Below are 21,230 nucleotides of genomic sequence, written 5' to 3' on the forward strand. Positions count from 1 at the left end.
AAAGACCAAACCTTCATGCCAGTGGTTAAAAAGAAATCTTTATTTTACAAAATTAAAAACATAAATAATATTTACAAGCATCTTAAATACCAGCTTATAATACTTGACATTTTTGAATCATTTTAAATTGAGTTTTCCATAAGCTTTTAATATGCAAGACTTCAACCACTTCAGTGAGTTACCAGTTTTCATTTCCACTATTCCAAAGGAGTTTTTGGTTTTTTGAAATTGTCCATACTGTAGTCATTCAAAAAAAATACAGTGTACTTTTTAAATGACTAGTTAAAAAAAAAAAAAAACACAGTCCTGAGCTTCCTACCCCAGTTGTAGGATATTACTCCAAGAGAACCCTATAACCCAAATTCCTTACTGTCCTGTTTACATGTAACCACTATAACTTTAAAGACTCACATTTCTGGTACTCACCATAATCCATCTCCCTAACTTCTCCTCAGTTTGCTGAAAAGGAAAGGCAGGGAAAACAGAGAAGAGAGGCAGGAGAGTACAGACGACCATCTGAAATCACATTACTGAAAATGTAAGACTTATGATCCAAAAACCTGCTCTTAGTAATTTCCTTCGGGATCAAATCCAAGGTATTTTATGAAATGAAAACTTAAAATGATTTCAAATGATGCACATGTGACAGCAAATCTCAGTGGCACAATGGAACACAGACTTAAAGGAAGTGGTTAAGTTAATACCCATTCTGGAGTTCCTTGTGAATAAAGGGTAGACAGATTCAGTAGAATTTTGTTTTTAAGGGAAGTTTTCATTATCTGGTCTTCATATTTCAGCACTGAGTAATTCATTTCCATGGAATAATACATGAAGACCAACAAAGTGTGAGGAAAGCAAATGTCCTCGAGAAGGGTCAAAATAAACGAAAAGAAAGGAAGGAAAGGAAAGGCTCAACATCTATAACCCGCTTCACAAGACCACCACTTGGTTCCACTTTCCCTTGAAGCCCTCAGCTCAGCTGAGAATCACAGCAAGAAGTCTTCATCCTCAGAGATTAGCAACAAATTTAAAAGAAAAAGAATGACACAAGTAAGAGTTATATACATTTTACTAGTTTGTTTCTGACTTGTCCTGGATTTTAGAAGGTGTCAAGGGAGCCATGGATGCTGGTGGCAGGAGGCAACTGGAGAAGAGAGGCTTAGGGATGAGGAATAGGGAAGACTTGTTTACAAATTCAGAGCAAACTCCCTTCTTCTGGATCTAAAAGACATCTTTTGTCTTCAGTAAAACCAAAGTCTTTCTGTCAACGCAGATGGTAGGTACGGTTTGCTCAAAGAAGCGTCTTCTCTTGGGGAGGAAGGTAAGTATACACAGTCAGCACACTAAGCACCACTCTGGGACCAGGCCCGCCGCGCAGAGCCTCGCCGCCATCACTGCTGCATGTTGTTGATGATCGCCAGGATGCTCATCTTCTCCTGGGCAGAGTCCACATCCTCATTCTGCTTCTGGGCCACTCCCGTGCCTAGGCCATAGAGCCGCCCACAGTACTTGGCATCATCAATACTGTCCTCAAAAAACAACTGCAGAATAGGACAGAGAACCCCTGGTGAGAATCATGCCAAGAGTCATGCCAAGAATCAGGCCAAGCCGCAACACTACTACATCAGCACCTCCCAGCTCTCTTAAAGCCTTGAAAACCTAGCCAACTAGAAACTAACTTCATAAAGAAAGGCTCCAGACCTTTCCTACACAGTCTTTTCATGCTCCTTTCTCTCTACATAGGCTCCCCTTTCTGAACAGACTTCCACTTTCCCTGAGTTTTTACTGCCAGGATCCCTGTGCTGCTGTTGCTGTTTAATACAACTGCCTCTATCTCCTCCCTTCTCTTTAACAGGCAGTGCAATGGTGAAGAGCTTGAGCTCTAGACTCAGACTGACTCACTGTGTGATCTTAGAAAAATCACTTCAACGCTCCTTAAGCCACGGTTTCCTATCCGTAAAATGGGTAATATAATAATAGGTTGTTACGAGTGAGAAAATGGACAGGAAGCACATACACAGCAAGGTATCTCACCCTTTTGGGCACTACTAGGCAGGATAACTCTCTGCTGGGGGGTGAGGAAGGTTGTCCCGTGTATTGTAGCACTCTAGGATGTTCAGCAGCATCCCTGGCTGGTAGCACACAACCCAACTCCCACAGGTCATGACAGCCGAGAATGTCTCCAGACATTGCCAAAGGCACCTCAGAGGGCAAAATTGGGAGCATGATGCTTCCAGCTATGTTCTTCCTCCTCAAGATTGCTTCGGCTATTTGGAGTCTTTTGTGGTTCCATACAAATTTTAGGATTATTTGTTCTATTTCTGTGAAAAGTGCCACTGGAATTTTGATCAGGATTACATTCAATCTGTAGACTACTTTGGGTAGTATGGACATTTTAACAATATTAATTCTTCCAATCCATGAGCCCGGAATATCTTTCCATTTATTTGTGTCTTCTTCAATTTCTTTCATCAATGTCTTAGAGTTTTCAGTATACAGGTCTTTCACCTCCTTGGTAAAATTTATTCCAAGGTTATTTTATTCTTTTTGATGCAACTGTAAATGGGATTGTTTTCATAATTTCTCTTTCTGATAGTTCACTATTAGTGTATAGAAACAACTTTTTTTTTTTTTTTTTTTTTTGCGGTACGCGGGTCTCTCACTGTTGTGGCCTCTCCCATTGCGGAGCACAGGCTCCGGACGCACAGGCTCAGCAGCCATGGCTCACGGGCCCAGCTGCTCCGCGGCATGTGGGATCTTCCCGGACCGGGGCACAAACCCATGTCCCCTGCATCGGCAGGCGGACTCTCAACCACTGCGCTACCAGGGAAGCCCAGAAACAACATATTTTTTATATTAATTTTTTATCCTGCAATTTTACTGGATTCGTTTATTCTAACAGTTTTTTGGTGGAGTCTTTAGAGTTTTCTATATATGTCATCTGCAAATAGTGAGTTTTCCTCCTTTCTGATTTGGATGCCTTATATTTCTTTTTCTTGCCTAACTGCTCCAGCTAGGACTTCCAATAACATGTTGAATAAAAGTGGAGAGAGTGGGCATCCTTGTCTTGTTCCTGATCTTAGAGGAAAAGCTTTCAGCTTTTCACCACTGAATATGATGTTAGCTGTGGGACATTTGATAATTAATAGAACTTAGCATAAAATAAGTGGGTGGTTTCACAAATGTGTTCATATGATAGAAATCAGAAGAAAAGCAAATAATTGCAAGGATGAGAGGTGCTAGGAACACCAAGTACACTTGAGTGACCTCCATTTCAGAATGCTTCTTTGCCTCCCAAATCACATCTAATATACTGAATACATGTATAACAAATAAACCAAAAACAAAAACAAAACACTGCTTTCAAGGTGATCACCAACTTCCAAGAGAAACTATAAATTTTCAACAAACCTCAGCCCAAAAAACCTTTGCCTTACCTCTTTCATCCTGAAGAATGCCATTCCCGTTAGCAGTGAGTCTGAGCCTGCCTGGTGCTGCCTTCCAATTCTCTGCAAATCCAACTGATCAGCAACTTCCTGAAGACCTCCCTGGAGATGTAAGGAAAACAAATATAATATTACAGACCCCACTTCTCTACTGGAGTCACCTATGTCTATTCCTGAGTTTACTTCTTGTGGTGACAGGAAGTAGGAACAGACCATTTACTTAACAGGTCTTCCCCAGCAGTATCCCCTTTTCAGCCCTCCAAATGATACACTGTGTTATATTCCACTTTTCACTCTGATCGTTCTTTTCTGTATCGTTAATTTTGTCAGACCTCCGCCCCTGAAAGTCCTCACTGCTGTAAAACAAGGTTGGGGAAATAGTAAATGCCAATCCGATTCTAGATGGCAAACCTCTTATATCAACAATTTATTAGAGGAGGGAGTTCTTAAATTGTCTAGAGCTAAGAACCCCTCTGAGAGTCTGGTACACTGTAGACCCCATTCCTAACATATCATACATATACCTCATGTCTCTAACTGTTTCACTAGGTTCGTGGGCCCTAAGTGAAGAATGCCTGCCTTAGGGTGAGAGTAGCAGAAGGCTCCCTTCATGCCCAGGTTAAAGACAGTTACCACACAAATCCCTGTGCCAATCAACTCTCTATATACCCTGTCTAGCACCATGCTGGCACCTAGCAGGTACTCAAGGACACATGCTGAACAAACTGCAATAAAGCAAAATGATAAGTCTGCATTTTTGTCTTCTTGTTGTCATTACTACTATTAAGAAAAATATTGTGTACCTTAAGATTTTTGCAACTTTTCATCAGGTATTTCACATCATAAATGGATGGGAAGAAAAGGTTCAGAATGTGAAAGAATTCATGTTCCTCTTCTGGCAAACGAGAATCCGTAAGTAACTTTACCATGTAGCCAAAATCATAGCCACTACGAGGAAAGGATGAGGCAGTAAGGTGAAAGAGCAGGAGTGAACAGGCCCCAGCACTGAACTGCTTTATTTCTCAGAGCTTAGGACGCTACCTCATGGTAGGAACTTTCAGTTTTCCAAAGTAGTTTATCCTGTCCTCTGAGCTTTCCATTAAATAACCACATAACAGATTAATATGGGAGATATACAAGAGAACCCAAGGGTTTATAAATGTGGGTTTTACTCATCAAAAATTTAAACGTACTGAAAGGTATGGAGTCCCCTGGGGGGGCTAGTGGTTAGGATTTGGCACTTTCACTGCTGTGGCCCAGGTTGAATCCCTGGTTGGGGACTGAGATCCCACAAGCCAGGCGGGGCGACCAGAAAAAAAAAGAAAAGGTACTGAAAGGTAAAATAACTTCTCCTAAGGGGAATTTGGCTTTTGAGTACCCAGGAAACTCCAGGCCAGCCATTTAAATGACGAGAAAGAGATGACCAAGTGCTTCCATCCTTCCCACCCTCCATCTTTCCACTTGGCATATGCCCACTGCAGCCACATGATACAGCCTAGTACTGTGTGAAATAAACCAGCATGTGCTCCAAAGTGTTTTCTGAAAAACTGAAATGTAAGCAACTGTTACCATTTCAACTTTATAACTGCTAGTGAGCAACAAGAGTGCCAGAGGACTGCAAAAATAACATAAGAATTCAATTCCTTGCTTCCAAAGGAAGAGAGAAACACTCTCGAGACTGACCTGTGAAATGAAAGCCATTTGACATTGTCACAGAGAACCACCCCTGATGTCATAAGCAGCTCTGCAAAGTGCAATGTGTCAATCCCTTCCTCTTCATGCTTCTGAAACTGCAGTCCTGAGTTAGCAAGGAGATCTATGGAATCCTGGGAGTACATGTCCTCTCTAAAAAGAGAAGGTGTTTACTTCTTAGCTGGTGGTAAGGTAACAGAGTAGTGGGCAACAATATTACCATCACCTTATAAATTACAGAATAAGTATTCTTTTTTTTAATTTATTTTTTTATATTTTATTTATTTTTGGCCGTGTTGGGTCTTCACTGCTGCATGCGGGCTTTCTCTAGTTGTGGCAAGCGGGGGATACTCTTCGTTGTGGTGCGTGGGCTTCTTATTGCAGTGGCTTCTCGTTGTGGAGCACGGGTTCTAGGCACGGGGGCTTCAGTAGTTGCAGCATGTGGGCTTCAGTAGTTGTGGCATGCAGGCTCCGCAGTTGTGGCTCATGGGCTCTAGAGCACAGGCTCAGTAGTTGTGGCGCACGGGCTTAGTTGCTCCGCAGCATGTGGGATCTTCCTAGACCAGGGCTCAAACCCATGTCCCCTGCCTTGGCAGGTGGATTCTTAACCTCTGCGCCACCAGTGAAGTCCCTAGAGTAAGTATTCTTGAAATACTTTAATAATTTAAGAATAAATCAATTAATTCCTTCCAGTATTCTAGCAAACACACAAAGTAATCTTACCTGTGACAGAAAGAAAAATGGGATTTTTCCCCCACAAAATAAGTGTCTTAATTATGAAAGATCCACATTTTCTCATTATTTAATGAAAAGCAGGACTTCCCTGGTGGCGCAGTGGTTAAGAATGTGATCTTTTGTGTCTGGCTTCTTTCCCTTAGCATAATGTTTTCAAAACTCATCCATGTATAGCATATGTCAGTACTTTCTCTCTCTGTACTGTGCAGTAACATTCCATGGCATGGATATACCACATATAGCCATTCCTCAGATCACAGACATTTGGACTGTTTCCAATTTGGGGCCTTTATGAATAATGCTGCTATGAACACTCACATACAAGTTTTTACATGGATGTATGTCTTCATTTCTCTTGGGTGGAATTGCTGGGTCATACGCTAACTCTATTTTTAACCTTTTGAGAAACTGCCTGTTTTCCAAAGAGGCTGCATCATTTTATATTCCCAATAGCAATATATGAGAGTTCTAATTTCTCCACACCCTCACCAGCATTTGTTGTTATGTTTTTTTGATCATAGCCACCTAGTGGGTATGAAGTAGTATCTCATGGTTTCGGTTTGCATTTCCCTAACGACTAATGGTGGTGACCATCTTTTCATAAGCTTATTAGCCATTTCTAAATCTTCTTCGGAGAAATGTCTATTCAGATCTTGTGCCCATTTTTAAAATTTATTTATTTATTTATCTATGGCTGTGTTGGGTCTTCGTTGCTGCGCACGGGCTTTTCTCTGTTTGTGGCGAGCAGGGGCTACTCTTCGTAGCAGTGTGCAGGCTTCTCATTGCAGTGGCTTCTCTTTGCAGAGCACAGGGTCTAGGTAGGCGAGCTTCAGTAGCTGTGGCTCGCGGGCTCAGTAGCTGTGGCTCGCAGGCCCTAGAGCACAGGCTCAGTAGTTGTGGGGCACAGGCTTAGTTGCTCCGTGGCACAGGAAATCTTCCCAGGCCAGGGCTCAAGCCCGTGTCTCCTGCACTGGCAGGCAGGCAGATTCTTAACCACTGTGCCACCAGGGAAGTCCTTGTGCCTTTTTTTTTTTTTTTTTGCAGTACACGGGCCTCTCACTGTCGTGGCCTCTTCCGTTGCAGAGCACAGGCTCCAGACATGCAGGCTCAGCGGCCATGGCTCACGGGCCCAGCCGCTCCGCAGCATGTGGGATCTTCCCAGACCGGGGCACGAACCCGCGTCCCCTGCATCGGTAGGCAGACTCTCAACCACTGCGCCACCAGGGAAGCCCCCTTGTGCCCATTTTTAATTAGGCTGTCTTTTTATTGTCGACTTGTAAGAGTTCTTTAAGAGGGACTTTACTACTTTTTGAGATTCCTTACTCCATCTTCTGCTTGACTACTCTCTCCAACCCCTACTTGGGTTTGGTGGAAACAAAACTTAAAATTAATAAAATCAGTTAGAAATCAGTCTGTACAAATGTAACAAATCTAAGAATAACATTGAGAAGTGTCCCAGACACTTACGTAAGGTTGAATTTGAAGTTGAACTGCCAAGTGTTGATTCCAGAAGGATATTCTCCCTTCTCATTCGTGAATGTAAGGCCCAGCTGGATAATTTTTAAAAGGTCAACATTGCACCGTAAAAGCTGATACTGGTAATCTATGGAACTACGAAATTCACCAATGGGTCGCACCACAACACCTGGAAATTCTGTGTCCTAGAAAAGGAAAAAGTCTCTCATCGTGAGGTTTCACAGAACACTGAATGCTGAAAACAACAACAACAACAAACACTGAATGCTGACTTGACCATAAATAAAAGTTTTATCTCAATTTATGAAAGTTATGTGAGAAGCCCCAAGCTCAGGCACAAAAATTCACCTTAAAATACTGATTTCACTGATGTATACAGAAGGAGCAGTAGAAACATGAAGGTTTACACAACAACTTGGAGATCCTAAGCAGGATGTGAATAGAAGTAGTTGACTAACTCTAGGTCTATTAAGAACATTCTAGGTTCGGGAATTCCCTGGCGGTCCAGTGGTTCGATCCCTGGTCGGGGAACTAAGATCCCACAAGCCACGCAACACGCCCCCAACCCCGCCAAAAAAAAAAGAACATTCTTGGTTCATATACAGTTAATTAGGAACAGTCTAGGTTGAGAACAAAACACTATATAAATAAAAATACAAATATAGGAAAGTGAAACAGCCATTCAACAAAAGTAATAAATAGCCACATTTGGCTTAAAGTAAAAAACCTGGAACAAGATCAGAGAGAGTTCTGAATACCAGGCTAAAGACATAATTCTATACCCTCCACAGCAGGAGTTGCAAACCAGGCAGCTAACGTAACAGAGTAAAGTGTGCAGGGTATTAAAATGGTATGAGTAATGGGGACTGGAGCAAACTAAAGGGTACATGCCGCCCCTAAAAGAGGCTCTTGATATCACTATGATACGTGCCTCCCTCCAGCCACTCAGTGTCAGGCAGGAATGTAGACCCTATAATGCCAGATCTGTCCATTTCTTCCAGAGATACCAGAAATCTGGAATTTAAGGAAGGTCTCTTGATTTTTAAATGTTGGCAACTACTTTTTAAAAACTGCTTTAACACTGCCAGTCAAATTCACCATACCTGTGGGAGAGATGTGCCCTATGGACTGAGACAACTTCTGCTTAGAGACTTGAAGACCAAAGTAACATCATAAACACTAGATACTAGAGGTTACATCCTTTTCAGACACACAGGCTACCTTGATGTTTCATAAAAGCAACATAACCTTCCATGATGTTTAATTTACCATGGCTTTAGTATAATCATTTCTTTCAAAAATCTCACATTAAATATTCCCTAAGTCCATACCAGAAGGTGAGTCAAACAGAGTAGAGCTCTTTACCATGGCGATATAGCTGTAACTGAGCACGATTTCTCGGATCTTCCTCATCTCTTCTTCTAGATTGCTGGCCCAGACTTCACAGATGACCTGGCTGTTCTCCACAAGTGCCGCAGGCATCCTGAAGAAACTTGAAGTCGCTTTCAGCTGACTATGTTAGAGGGCAAGTCAATGGTTGATCTGATCTACATTCAAAAACATATTTTGAAATCACATTAATTTACATACTGGCATTAAGACATTAACAAAGACATCAAAACAGTATTTTACCATCACTTCATCAGCTTAAGCTAAAACATTAGGACTATTATATTTATTCTCCATTTTATATGATGAGGGAAACTGCCTTTGTCAAAACAGACACACATACAAACACACACACACACACACACTCACTCTCCCTCCCTCAGTTCTTTAACTTGAAGAAAATAAAATTACTTAAGAAACATGAAGAAACTTTTGCCCAAGCTGCCCTTTAGCACAGAAATGAAACCATTGCCCTAAACCAGTTTTTGAGCCCTCTCCAGACACCTAAAGACTAAAATAGTCCCGTTAACACAAATATGCCCTTACCATGACTTTCACATCACTTTGCACAGGGACCAAATCATGGAAACATTTCTAAAGGAATCACTTTAGCCAGTTTAAATGTACTGGGATCTCCGAAAGCCTGAAAGAATGTGGACCTGAACTCTCACACTGAAGTCCTAACACCGTATGATGAATATGGACGTGGGACTTGCCCCTCCACTCCCCCAAAAAAGGAAATTCTTTTTCCCAACAATCCAAAAGTCAAATACAACTAGAGGCAAATAGATCATGAAGTGAGAGATGTACGTTGTAAAAACCAATCCCAAGTTGAACAACCACAATGAAAATCAGAATTTATTAATGTCTACTTTTCAACATACAATATTATAAAGAAACTAAGTATCAATTCAACAATAAAAATAGAGAAGACAGCAGGTATAAATAATTCAACCAGAAGCAGAATGATTTATAGTGTATATTCTGGGAGGAGACTGGGGAGGCAACAGTATTCTACACGATAAAACTCAACATGGTTCAGCCTCCGAGTAATGCTGTTATTATAGCAATGATACACTTAGTTATAAAAAGACAAAAAGGAGCTTATCATAAGGGGATTTCCTTAAAACGCAAGCCCACGCACAGATCCTCAACACAATGTAAGAGTGGGCTCCAGCGCACATATTTAAGGAACAATTCCTAGAAAGAGTAAAACGAACCTTTGCTTTCTACTTTCAAGATAGGCAGATACAACAATAAGAATCTGGATCAAAACAAAATTGGCATTCTCAAGTGTCATCATTTCTCTGAGGCACTTCTGAGAAAACAATCTGTTGGTTTGTCACCAACCCTTGAAGATTCCATTTATTCAAGTTACTCTACACTTTTACAGATGCTTCTCTGAAATTATAGTAGACTTACTGTAATTAAACTTAAGTAGACTGTGGTAGCTTCCTAACAAGTACGGGTGAACACTTCTTAAAGGCAGAATCCACTTCTTCTCATTTTTGTTCTATACACAATGGGCATGAATTAAAGGCATGCAGATGAAGAAATCAAGAATATCAGAAAATGGCAGAAGTTCAGACTGAGCGTGTAGTAAATTCCACTATCTGACCATAATTAAGAACATGTTGGGGGAATTCCCTGGCGGTCCAGTGGTTAGAACTCAGCGCTCTCACTGGGGTGGGGGGGTGGGGGGGCACAGGTTCAATCCCTGGTCGAGGAACTAAGATCCCACAAGCCATGCAGCAAGGCCAAAAAGACAAAAAAGAAAATGTTGGGGCTCAGAACTTTCGATTCTAAACCATGCTTAAGGTTTTCCCCTGCAAAAGGGCATAAAACCATTTCTATGCCCATTAATGTTAAATCAGTACCACTTCGCTTCCTTATTTCCCTAACTGAAACAATGCACTCCCTTTTAGGTGTCACTTTAGACACAACCATAAACTACTTTAGGGGAAGTGGGTATCACTAATTGAAACATTTCCATAAAAGCAAAAGCAACTAAAGGGACTCAAGCAAAAAATGTCTCTGGCCTCCAAGCAGCAAAGAGCAGACTTAAAAAGAGGGCAATTAGATATTTACATTAAACCCTTAGAACAAGGCTCCCCAGCTAAGAAGCTCTTAAGGTTTTATCAAAAGAACTCAGGAAACAATATGAAGAGGCTCCCTCTCATCAAATAAAATATGATATGAACATCATTATGGATAATTACTACGATGCATCACAACTTTTCAGATAGAGATTTAAATCCAGGGGTTCATAATGAACTAAGAAAATTAACTTACTTGGCCACCATTGGAGAATGCTAATGAATGGACTTATTTTTAAAAATACATATCTCATCTTTCCTATATAAACTGTAACCCCAAGTAACCAAATAGTTGAAGGAAAGTTTCTCTTTATAAAAGTTGTATAAATAGAGCTTCCCTGGTGGCGCAGTGGTTGAGAGTCCGCCTGCCGATGCCGGGGACACGGGTTCGTGCCCCAGTCCGAGAAGATCCCACATGCCGCGGAGCGGCTGGGCCCGTGAGCCATGCCCGCTGGGCCTGTGCGTCCGGAGCCTGTGCTCCGCAACGGGAGAGGCCACAACAGTGAGAGGCCCGCGTACCGCAAAAAAAAAAAGTTGTATAAATAAAAATAAATAGGGAATGACAGATTATCACCGTTTTGTAACCCCTAATGAATTTAGAGATCTGGGCAATAATCATAATGGCATTTATACAGAATTTCCAGAAAAGGCAACTTTATAAAGGCAGAAAAGACTACATGGTGGGATGGGACTGAGAGTTATATAAATGGGAATGAGGTATCCTACTGAGGTGACAAGAAATGTTCCCAAACTCCATTAAAATGATTATTGCACAACTCAGTAAATTTACTAAAAATCACTGAGTTTTACATGAAAATGGGTGAGTTTTATAGTATGTAAACTATATCTCAATAAAGTTGTTAAAATAATCACTAGGGCTGTAATCATCACAAAAAGAGACCACCAGGTATTATGTGCCTCAAAACAACACATCACCACTATAAAACAGTCTTGACCAAAAAAAAATCTAACTTGAATCTGACCAAGCCTCTAGATTTAACTACCAATGTACAGAAAATACAGGCAGAGAAACATATTAAATCACACCAGAGAAATGCAATCAGCAAAATCCAGAAACTTCTATAGGAAACTAGAGAACCCAGCTTCTTCAACAAATAAATTACAAGAAATAAAAGTAAAAGACTCTCAGGAGACCTATCAGTCAATCAAAACATACAGACCTAAATTAAACCCTGCTCTAAACAAGCGATAGGAAAAAGAAAAACTATAACATTTTTGAGACAAGTAAAGTCTGAACAATGCCTGATTTGGGTTTTTTGTTTCAGGGTTTTGTTTATTTTGCTTTTTTTTTTCTTTCTGGTGTTATACTGTGGTTATGGTTTTTTTTAAAAGAGTTCTCACCTTTTAGAGAGAATGAAAAATAGTTATAAGTGATACAATATGAAATGTGGGGTTTACTTCAAAATAACAGTGGAGAAAACTCACAATAACTTTGTACAGTACTATCTTTCTCTACATTTTACAGATAAGAAAACTGAAATGCAGAGACATTAATTTTAAAAGGTAGTGCCCATGGCTTCCATTTCCAAGAAAATTCTTTTTACAATATAGGGGTTGGGGATTAAGAGGTACAAACTATTATGTAAAAAATAAGCTACAAGGATATATTGTGCAACACAGGGAATATAGCCAATATTTTATAGTAACTGTAAATGGAATATAACGTTTAAAAATTGTGAATCAAGGGCTTCCCTGGTGGTAGTGGTTGAGAGTCTGCCTGCCGATGCAGGGGACACGGGTTCGTGCCCCGGTCCGGGAAGATCCCACGTGCCGCGGAGCGGCTAGGCCCGTGAGCCATGGCCGCTGGGCCTGCGTGTCCGGAGCCTGTGCTCCGCAACGGGAGAGGCCACAACAGTGAGAGGCCCGCGTACCGCAAAAAAAAAAAAAAAAAAAAAAAAAAAATTGTGAATCACTATGTTGTACATCTGTAACATATAACACTGTACATCAACTATAATTTTAAATTTTTTTGGATTATTTTTAAAAGCTAACCATTGTTATACATATCTGACAAACAAGGAAGTCAAAACCAGACCAGTGGCAAAACATTTAAGACATTCTTCCACCAAACCCTTACCTAGGAAAACTTCCAAGCCCCAAATGTAGTGCCACACAATGAAAAGGAATCACACTGCACACATTTAACTTAGCATAAATTACTGGATATGCTAGCCAAAAAAGAAATAATAATAAAATAATACTAGCAATTCTGCCTGCCACTTTCCACTCAGTGAGCACATGCTCCAGTATGAGCCTAAAATGGGGATCACAAACATACCATTCCCCTTGGTTATTAGTCTTCCTCCTTCTAAGCCTCTCAGAGCCAGCACTGCACAGTGCACCTCACAGTGCAGAATAACTCTATGCCATTCACTTATGTTTATTTGTGCAACAGGGCCCCTAAAAGTAAACCTAATGACTCTACTTGGGTTATAACCAAAGACATAGTAACAAGTTTCAAAACAGAAGGAAAAACGACTGTGCTGGATTTACTGAGAAACACTATGGCCACCTCCAACTCCACACCTTCCTAAGGAATTTTTAAGGATAATTTTGGTTGCATGCACTGCTTGCCTTGCAGGCTGACTTTAAAACTTGACTGCCACATGAGCTACTCTACATGAAAGCAAAATACAAGCCCTGATACCTGCTGTTTCCCAGTACTAGACTGTATAAGAAGGTAACCCAGGAGTTACTGAGGTCTCTGCCCTGCGCTCATCTGTAGAACAAACTGTGCAGTTCGCCCCCCAATGATCTACAGTGTAAACTTCTCCAAAACAAAGCTCCTTACTAACCCAGGAAAGCTCTGAAGAGCAAAGTAAATGATAAAGGCAACCGAAAGCTTTCTCTGCAAGCAATTCAGAGTGCCAGACCTTGCTGGAGAAAAGCACGTTTTGGTTTTTCTGATTGTGTTTTGTTTAAGGCTAAGAGTGCAAGGAAACAATAAACATCACTTCCCCATTCTAGACGACCGGACAAAGGCTTTGCCGCGCATGGGTAAGATGGAAAAGGAAGAAGCAGCACTTCACAACAAATGGCAGCCGCTTGGAAGAGGGTTCTCTCTATCCACGGCCGCGGGGGCCGCAGTCCTCCGTCCCCGCCAAACACAGTATCCCAAGACACCACTCTCTTGGCTCCTCCAGAGCCAAGAGCTCGGGTTCATAAAGCCACCGAATAGCAAGGAAAAGTTGCGGGGACGCAAGAACCAAGAAGGGGGAAGCCCGCAAGGTTCCAAAGTCAGGTCCTCTGACTCACACCGTCTCTCGTCATCCTTCTCTTCCTGTTCAGGATCACTCTCCCTCTTCAAACCACCCTCATCCCTCTCCTCCTCCTAACTCCCTTTCTTCTCTTTTTTTTTCTTTTTTTGTAAACCGAAGATTTTTAAGTTGCATGCCTTAAGGACAGAGAGACCTAAGTTCGAAGCCAGGACACGGACGAGCTGTGTGGCTTTGCATAAGTTACTTAACCTCTCTCGTGCCTCAGTTTTCCCTTCTTGTAAAATGGGTCGTCTAATGGTGGTACACACCTCGGAGGACTGCTGTAGGGGGTAACAGAATGAAGCATATAAGGTGCTGGCACATATCACTAGAATATTAATATCGTGTGGTAGTGGTGGTTATTATGACGACTAGTCGATGGACCTCTTTCTCTTTTCACACACCCTGGCCCTCTCGCACGCTCCCACTCCCCTTCCTCCCGCAGGCCCCCGATGGCCTCCCACACTCTCTCATCTCACGCTCCTCTCTGATAAGCGGGAGCCCGCTTACCCTGACCGGCAGGGCCCGCGAAGCGCGGGCAGACGGGCTGGCGGACACACTACCCGGGAGCGGCGTGACCCGGTGTTCTCCGCCCGCTGCCCCGGATCGGCTCCTGGAACCGAGCGGCTCAGTGAGATGAGCGCCCTCATGCCCAGAGCGACCTTACGCACAGCCCTCCAAACAACCCGGCCGTACCGCTCTACCCACCCGATCCTCCCGACTCGCCTGCTCCCTTCGCGTCGCTCCAGGCGGGCGCGCGCCTGACGCTACCTGCCCCTCCCCTTCTGCGCGCCCCGGCGACTCCGTGCGTGTTCGCCCAACCTGTGAGCTCGCGGGAGCGGCGCGCAGGCACAAAACCAAGAGGGCGCCGCGAAAACGCCGGGGCGGGGCGACCTCAGAAGACGCAAGTGAAATACGGCCCCCTACGGCCTTCGCTGGGTTAGTTTCGCTGGTTCAGTTCACCAGGATCACTGCTCCTCCATTTCGGTTTTACTTCTGTGCGCTCAGAGGGGGCGTGGTCTAGAACTAGCGCCCCGTGGTGGGCGTGGCCTAGCTGAGGCTGAGGAAAGGGCGTGGCCCGTCTGACCAAATCCTCCAAATTACAACCTGCCCGTCTACCTTCTTTGGAGGGCAGTTAAAATCGGCGGGAGCTGAGTTGGGAGGAGGTTCGCTGGGGGAGATCCTGACCGCTTCCTTCTGTACTAATGCGGCCCCCTGGACCCTTCACTTACAAAACCTCTACCATACGGCTTCCTTTCTGGCAAACAGTGGGTTGGGGGTGGGGCAGCACCCCGAAACCGAGTTTGGGTGACTTCAGCCAAGGCCCGCCTCCCCCCTCCGAGCCTCTGGGAGCTGAGCGAGCAGCGTTACCATAGCAACCGGCCCGCTAGGGTCAGCTCGAGTTACAAAGAAGATGCTGCCTAGGTTGGGGAGACGCAGGGCGAGCGCTGGCGCTCTCCCGCTTCCCGAGAAGGTCCGAGACCTGGCGGACGCTAAGCGAGCTCGCCAGATCTTCGTTGTGAGACCAGTGGGGTCCAGGCCTATATTAGGAGGTTCCTTCAAAGCTCCCACCCGCCCTCCTACTCTCTGTGAATCCTGTTTGGAAAGAGCTCTTTGCCAACGCCTGTCCTTAGCAGCGTTTGTTCTACAGTGGTGGGAGAGAAGACAAAGCACGACTTCCCGCACACAGCTATCAGTTCCGGGCCGCCCTCCTAGTCAGTCGCGCAAGACCTCCACCCTGTCCTTGCGAGATGGTGCGGACTCCCCAGAGTATGGCTGTGGTCATACTCCTTGATGCCTTCCCTCGAAGGGGGCTGTTAAGTAGATAGCAAATTCACCCCCAAGTCCCTGCACCTTCCTACTTTTAACCATTTCCCCCTAAAGAGGCTCTCCAAAATCCTACCTCCGTTTCCGAGACTGGAGGCAGGGCAAGTCTTCAGCGGCAAATTCCAACCTGGATTCCCAAAAGCTAGTCTCCAGGGACGTGAACCGCCCCCCCCCCCCCAAATGCACTTTCTGAACACTCCTCCCCTTCTCCCCTTCACATGAGTGTCTGTCTCCTTATCTGTAACATACGGATATGAATAACTATCTCAGCGGATGTTTGCGTTAATAAATGGAAAAACCACCCCACACTGTAGAAGATATATAAGTGTATTCAATAAATAATTGTTTCTGGCCTGTCTCAGGTTGTTATCCCCGAGATATTCAGTGTTTGTTAGCTCTGCTGCAGACTTAGCACTCTTGTCGTTCTGTTCAGCAATACTATGATGCAGAAAGCAGGTAAACCGCTCCCTTCCCCCTGTCCTGTAAGTTTCTAATATTCTGTAATCCACTCTGTAATTACATTCAGGAGAGCGTAGGCCTATCAGCAGCTAGTCGCATGAAGAGCAGCCTGTTTTTTCCTGCAGCACTGGGCCTGGTGTGCACTGAAACAATCAAGCAGGAAACATACCCCATCTCCTTCCCCCTAATGCCCCCTCACCCAGAACTGATTGTTCATTTCTCAGGTTACTGAAGACAAGGGTAACACAAACACAATGACGGCTTGTGTTTCCAGAGACCTTGGAGTGTTTGTTGCAAACAATGGATTTTATGCTGCTCTTATTGCAAAATTAGAACAATTGTGTAAATCACTGATTCCTGATAGGAGGGAGGCCCCAAACAAACAAGAGGGTAGTTGGAGTAGAATATATTCATTAATATAATATCACATTCGAAAAAAAAATATTGCTTCTGAATTACAAACTATAGAAAGTAAGGCTTAAACATCTTCTCAGCTGGGAGAGTAAAGGTTTTAAAAAACCGAGGAACATTGGTTGTAAAACGGGTCTCCTTAAGAACCAGACAGGGTGATTTCCTTAGCCAGCCAAGCCTTTCCGTTATTACCAACTCTAAATAAATCTAACAAGATGACTTTCTTAAACTGGAATATGTATAGGAAGATAAAATCTAAAATACATATTTGGGTTTGAAATATTTTGAAAATGGAGAAAAAGGTAAATGCCTCCAGGCATATAGTACTGCTATATGAGCCCAAATCTCAAAAACCTTTATAGAGTGCTGACACACCTAGATACCTGTCAGCTGATTAATTCCATTCCATTACAGTACCCACTGACCCAAGCTTAGACAAGATCTGTCACTTTGTATAATGTTGTTTTTTTATCAGATAATATATATATATATCTTTACATTCAACTGAAGATGCATCCAGCTGTCTGGTTTCCTTGGTATAGTTGGATAAATTTCCTGCTTTTGAAGTGTGTTGTCCCTGCTTTTCCTACATAATAGAAAAACCTTCTGACTCTTGACAATTATCAGCAGAGCATCAAACTTCCCCTAATGTAAAGCAAAGATCATGTTTCATGACTAAGCATTTGAGTATTATTTTGATCTTTTTATTACAACCTGAAAAACCTTCTGATCTCTGATTAGATCAGAGATCAGAGTTCATTTTTTAAAATCCAGATATAGGTATCATTTTATTTGTATCTCATTTGATTTTCCTTCTCCCTTGGAGTCTACTAAACTAACATTTCAAAATCTACCAATAGTGATCATAAGACTTATTTCCACAGCTGAGAGGGTCCATCAAGGTGTCCTAACTAATACATTCCCCTAATTTCACAATAATTAAATAATTTTAGGTTACCCAGATCCCAAAGATAGGACCAGGATTTGAGTCTTCTGATTTCCAGTCCAGTATGGGACTGGGTGTTCACCCAATCAGTTGTGTTTACGGTCCATTTGCTATGGGCAGGGCTGCATTTTGGCACTGGAGGATGCACTGGCGAATGAAACTGATATGGTTCCTGGCCTGGTGGAGCTTAACATTTGGTGGCAGGGACTGACCATAAAACAAGTAAGCAAGCATTCAAGTAAGAAATAAAAAGATAATGAAACTTGTGATAGCCGTCATGAAGGAAACTAATGAGGTAAAAGTCATGGAGAATAACTGGATTGGGGGAAGACATAGGCAATTACTTAAAGAAGACCTCTCTGAGAAGGTGGCATTTGGGGAGAGATGAGAAGGACAAGAAGGACGAAACGAGAGAGAGAGAGAGAGAGAGAGAGAGAGAGAGAGAGAGAGAGAGGCATGAGCAGCAGTTGGGAGCAGTAAAAGGATTAGAAATGAGTTTTCTGTGTTAGTGAAAGACCAGGGCAGCCACCAAGAGGTGGAGCAAAGGCAGAGTGGATCCACAGGAAAGCAGAGGCCCAGTGAGCCTAAAGGCTGGGAGGCTTTAAACTGCACTCTGTTCAAAGCGCATCAGGAAACCCAGAAGGATTTTACTTACAGGAATGACCTGATCCAATCTATGTTTGTTTTTTGTTTTGTTTTTTGGGTTTTTTTGGCCACACGGCATGTGGGATCTTAATTCCCCGACCAGGGGTTGAACCCATCCGTGGCCCCTGCACTGGAAGTGCTGAGTCTTAACCACTGGACTGCCAGGGAAGTCCCCCAATCTACGTTTTTAAAGATTACCTTAAAAAAAAAAAAGGGACTTCCCTGGTGGCGCAGTGGTTGAGAATCTGCCTGCCAATGCAGGGGACACAGGCTCGATCCCTGGTCCAGAAAGATCCCACATGCCGTGGAGCAACTAAGCCTGTGCACCACAACTACTGAGCCCATGTGCCACAACTAATGAAGCCCGCGCGCCTAGAGCCCGAGCTCTGCAACAAAAGAAGCCACCGCAACGTGAAGCCCGCTCACCACAACAAAGAGTAGCCCCCGCTCGCCACAACTAGAGAAAGCCCGCGCACAGCAACAAAGACCCAACACAGCCAAAAATTAAATAAATAAATAAATAAATAAATAAAGATTACCTTGACTCTCAGGGTCAGAGAATGGAGTAAAGGCAGAGACATCTTAAATTTTTAAATTTGAATTACAGTAAATTTGATAAGAAAAGAAAAGAAAGCTAGCTTCCCCCAGGCATGATGAATCTGTTGCCTATGGAAATATTTGATGACAACTTAGGTAATTTTACTAGGTGGGTCTGATTAAGTAAGAGTGACTTGCCACTACTTCTTTTGATTTTTGTTACTGTGAAACTCATCAAGGCTGCTAAATGAATATTCAGTACTTTATAAAGAAGAAAGTTGATCTCTGTCTGTACAGAGCAAGGCAAATAGAAATACAAGCCAATGGAAAGAGAGCAGGAAAGCACATCAATATAGATAAGAGTAAAACTTTTACTTTGGGACTGTCTAGTCACTTCTAAAGATCTCTTCTCTAGCTCTCCCTTCCTCTCCCTGTTCGTGAATGTAACAAACCCATCTCTGGTGTTACAGCCAGATCTCAAAATCCCCTGTGATTTTTTTTTTTTTAATGTGACCAGTGTTGAGGATCTTGTTTTGAACTTCTGTAACATTCTGTAATTTTCTAGGACCAATGGGATCCAAAGGCTTCAGAATATCTCTGAAGTTTCTAACCAGATGTGTTTGTTTGTGGGATAAGGGATATATTCCAGAAAAATTGGTAAACACAGTTATAAGTCTCAACTCCATTAGAAATAGAATGGGCCTCAGAGATCCTCTAATCCAACTGGCTCATTTTACAGATGAGGAAACTGAGACTCAAGAGAGGCCGAGGTCACAAAGCTGGTCAGTGGCAATGCTCAGTTTGAACCCAGATCTACCTTCTTCCAGGATCTCAGGGCCTCTCCTCCTTTAAAGGAGATCAGCTAAGGGAGGGGCCATCTTACACAACCTTGAAATAACAGGAAAGCTAAGCAAGTCCTCAAAATTAGAATGGAGAGAAAACCCAGAGGACCAGAGAGATATTCTCGTTTGTGCAAGCTCTACTGAGAACCTACTATGTGTGAGAGTTATTAGAGCCATGAAGATACATAAAGCTCCTATTTGACCTGATTACAGAAAAAATTACTTGCTACTCTAGGGAGTGTTGAACACATAAGCTAAGAAAGTTCAGAAAGAAAAGAACAAGTGATTTCCCTGGTGGTGCAGTGGTTAAGAATCCACCTGCCAATGCAGGGTACATAGGTTTGAGCCCTGATCCAGGAAGATCCCACGTGCCACAGAGCAATTAAGTCTGTGCGCCATAACTACTGAGCCTGCGCTCTAGAGCCTAGGAGCCACAACTACTGAGCCCACGTGCCACAACTACTGAAGCCCGCACGCCCAGGGCCCATGCTCTGCAACAAGAGAAGCCACTGCAATGAGAGCCTGTGCACCACAGTGAAGAGTAGCCCGCGCTCACCTCAACTAGAGAAAGCCCGTGTGCAGCAACGAAGACCCAACACAGCGAAAAATAAAATAAATAAATTTATATATAAAAAAAAGAACCAGAGGCAGAGTAGTGGTCAAGACAAGGAAGGAAATTCTGGATGGGAGGATTAGTATAAGCAATTACTTGGAGGTAGGCATGACAGAAAATAGAAAAAATTTTTCTGTACATAGCGATCAATAAATATTTGCACATGACAGTGATGCTTAGAGCACAGGAAAATAGGAAGTAGTGAGGAATAATGGTATATGAGAGGAGCTAGATTAAGGCGGGCCTTGGAAGTGAGGTAGCAAAGGTTTGATCAGTGCACAAGGCAGACTTGGATGGCCAGGAATATATACATTACACAAATATCTGGAATATTGAAAAAATTATTGGTGCCTCTAAAAGGACAGATGATGAAAAACAGGAACAAGTTGTACAAAATAAAATTTGTAACAAACATTGAATGTTTACTGACCTTTGTGCTGTGCAAGGAGTTAGTCAGGGAAAGATGACTAAGACATGGTCCTTTATTGGCCAAATAAAGTATGACACATCTAGACAACGGGACAGCACTCAGCCTTAAAAAGAACATTGTAGCTCTTAAAGGCACTATATGGAACAATCTCCATATGTGCATGCTAAGTGAAAAAAGCAAGGAGCGTAACAAGTATATATGGTAAGCTGTTTCTCAAGATGGGGAGATAAATATGTTTCTATTTACAGAGACAAGCTCTGGATGCATATACAAAACACTCGTCCCAGGGGTTTGCCTCTTGGGAGAAGTAGAGGGCTGGGAAGGAGTAAGAAAAGCCTTGCTTTTTGCTGTACACTCTGTTTGACCCTTTTGTTTTTTATATTAGACATACCTATGACCTATTCAAAA

The 21,230-nt window shown here is 42.9% G+C and overlaps 1 protein-coding gene across 2 annotated transcripts; it reads right to left on the reverse strand.

Moving 5' to 3' along the window:
• Positions 1-18: 18 nt before the first annotated feature.
• On the reverse strand, positions 19-15,036 carry CNOT8 (CCR4-NOT transcription complex subunit 8). Of its 2 annotated transcripts, none has more exons than XM_082622527.1 (7): positions 14,935-15,036; positions 8,715-8,896; positions 7,341-7,534; positions 5,130-5,291; positions 4,250-4,394; positions 3,438-3,548; positions 19-1,541 (listed from the first exon to the last, which is right to left on the reverse strand). In XM_082622527.1, exons 2-7 carry the CDS (start codon positions 8,829-8,831, stop codon positions 1,392-1,394), a joined length of 879 nt encoding a protein of 292 aa, XP_082478653.1. In that variant the 5' UTR covers positions 8,832-8,896; positions 14,935-15,036; the 3' UTR covers positions 19-1,391. The 2 variants fall into 2 exon arrangements, with proteins under 2 accessions (XP_082478653.1, XP_082478652.1); XM_082622526.1 differs by lacking the exon at positions 14,935-15,036 and adding an exon at positions 14,623-14,757.
• Positions 15,037-21,230: the final 6,194 nt, after the last annotated feature.

Source organism: Mesoplodon mirus (genome assembly GCF_964341445.2).
Source record: "Mesoplodon mirus genome assembly, chromosome: 5".
Taxonomy (NCBI): domain Eukaryota; kingdom Metazoa; phylum Chordata; class Mammalia; order Artiodactyla; family Ziphiidae; genus Mesoplodon; species Mesoplodon mirus.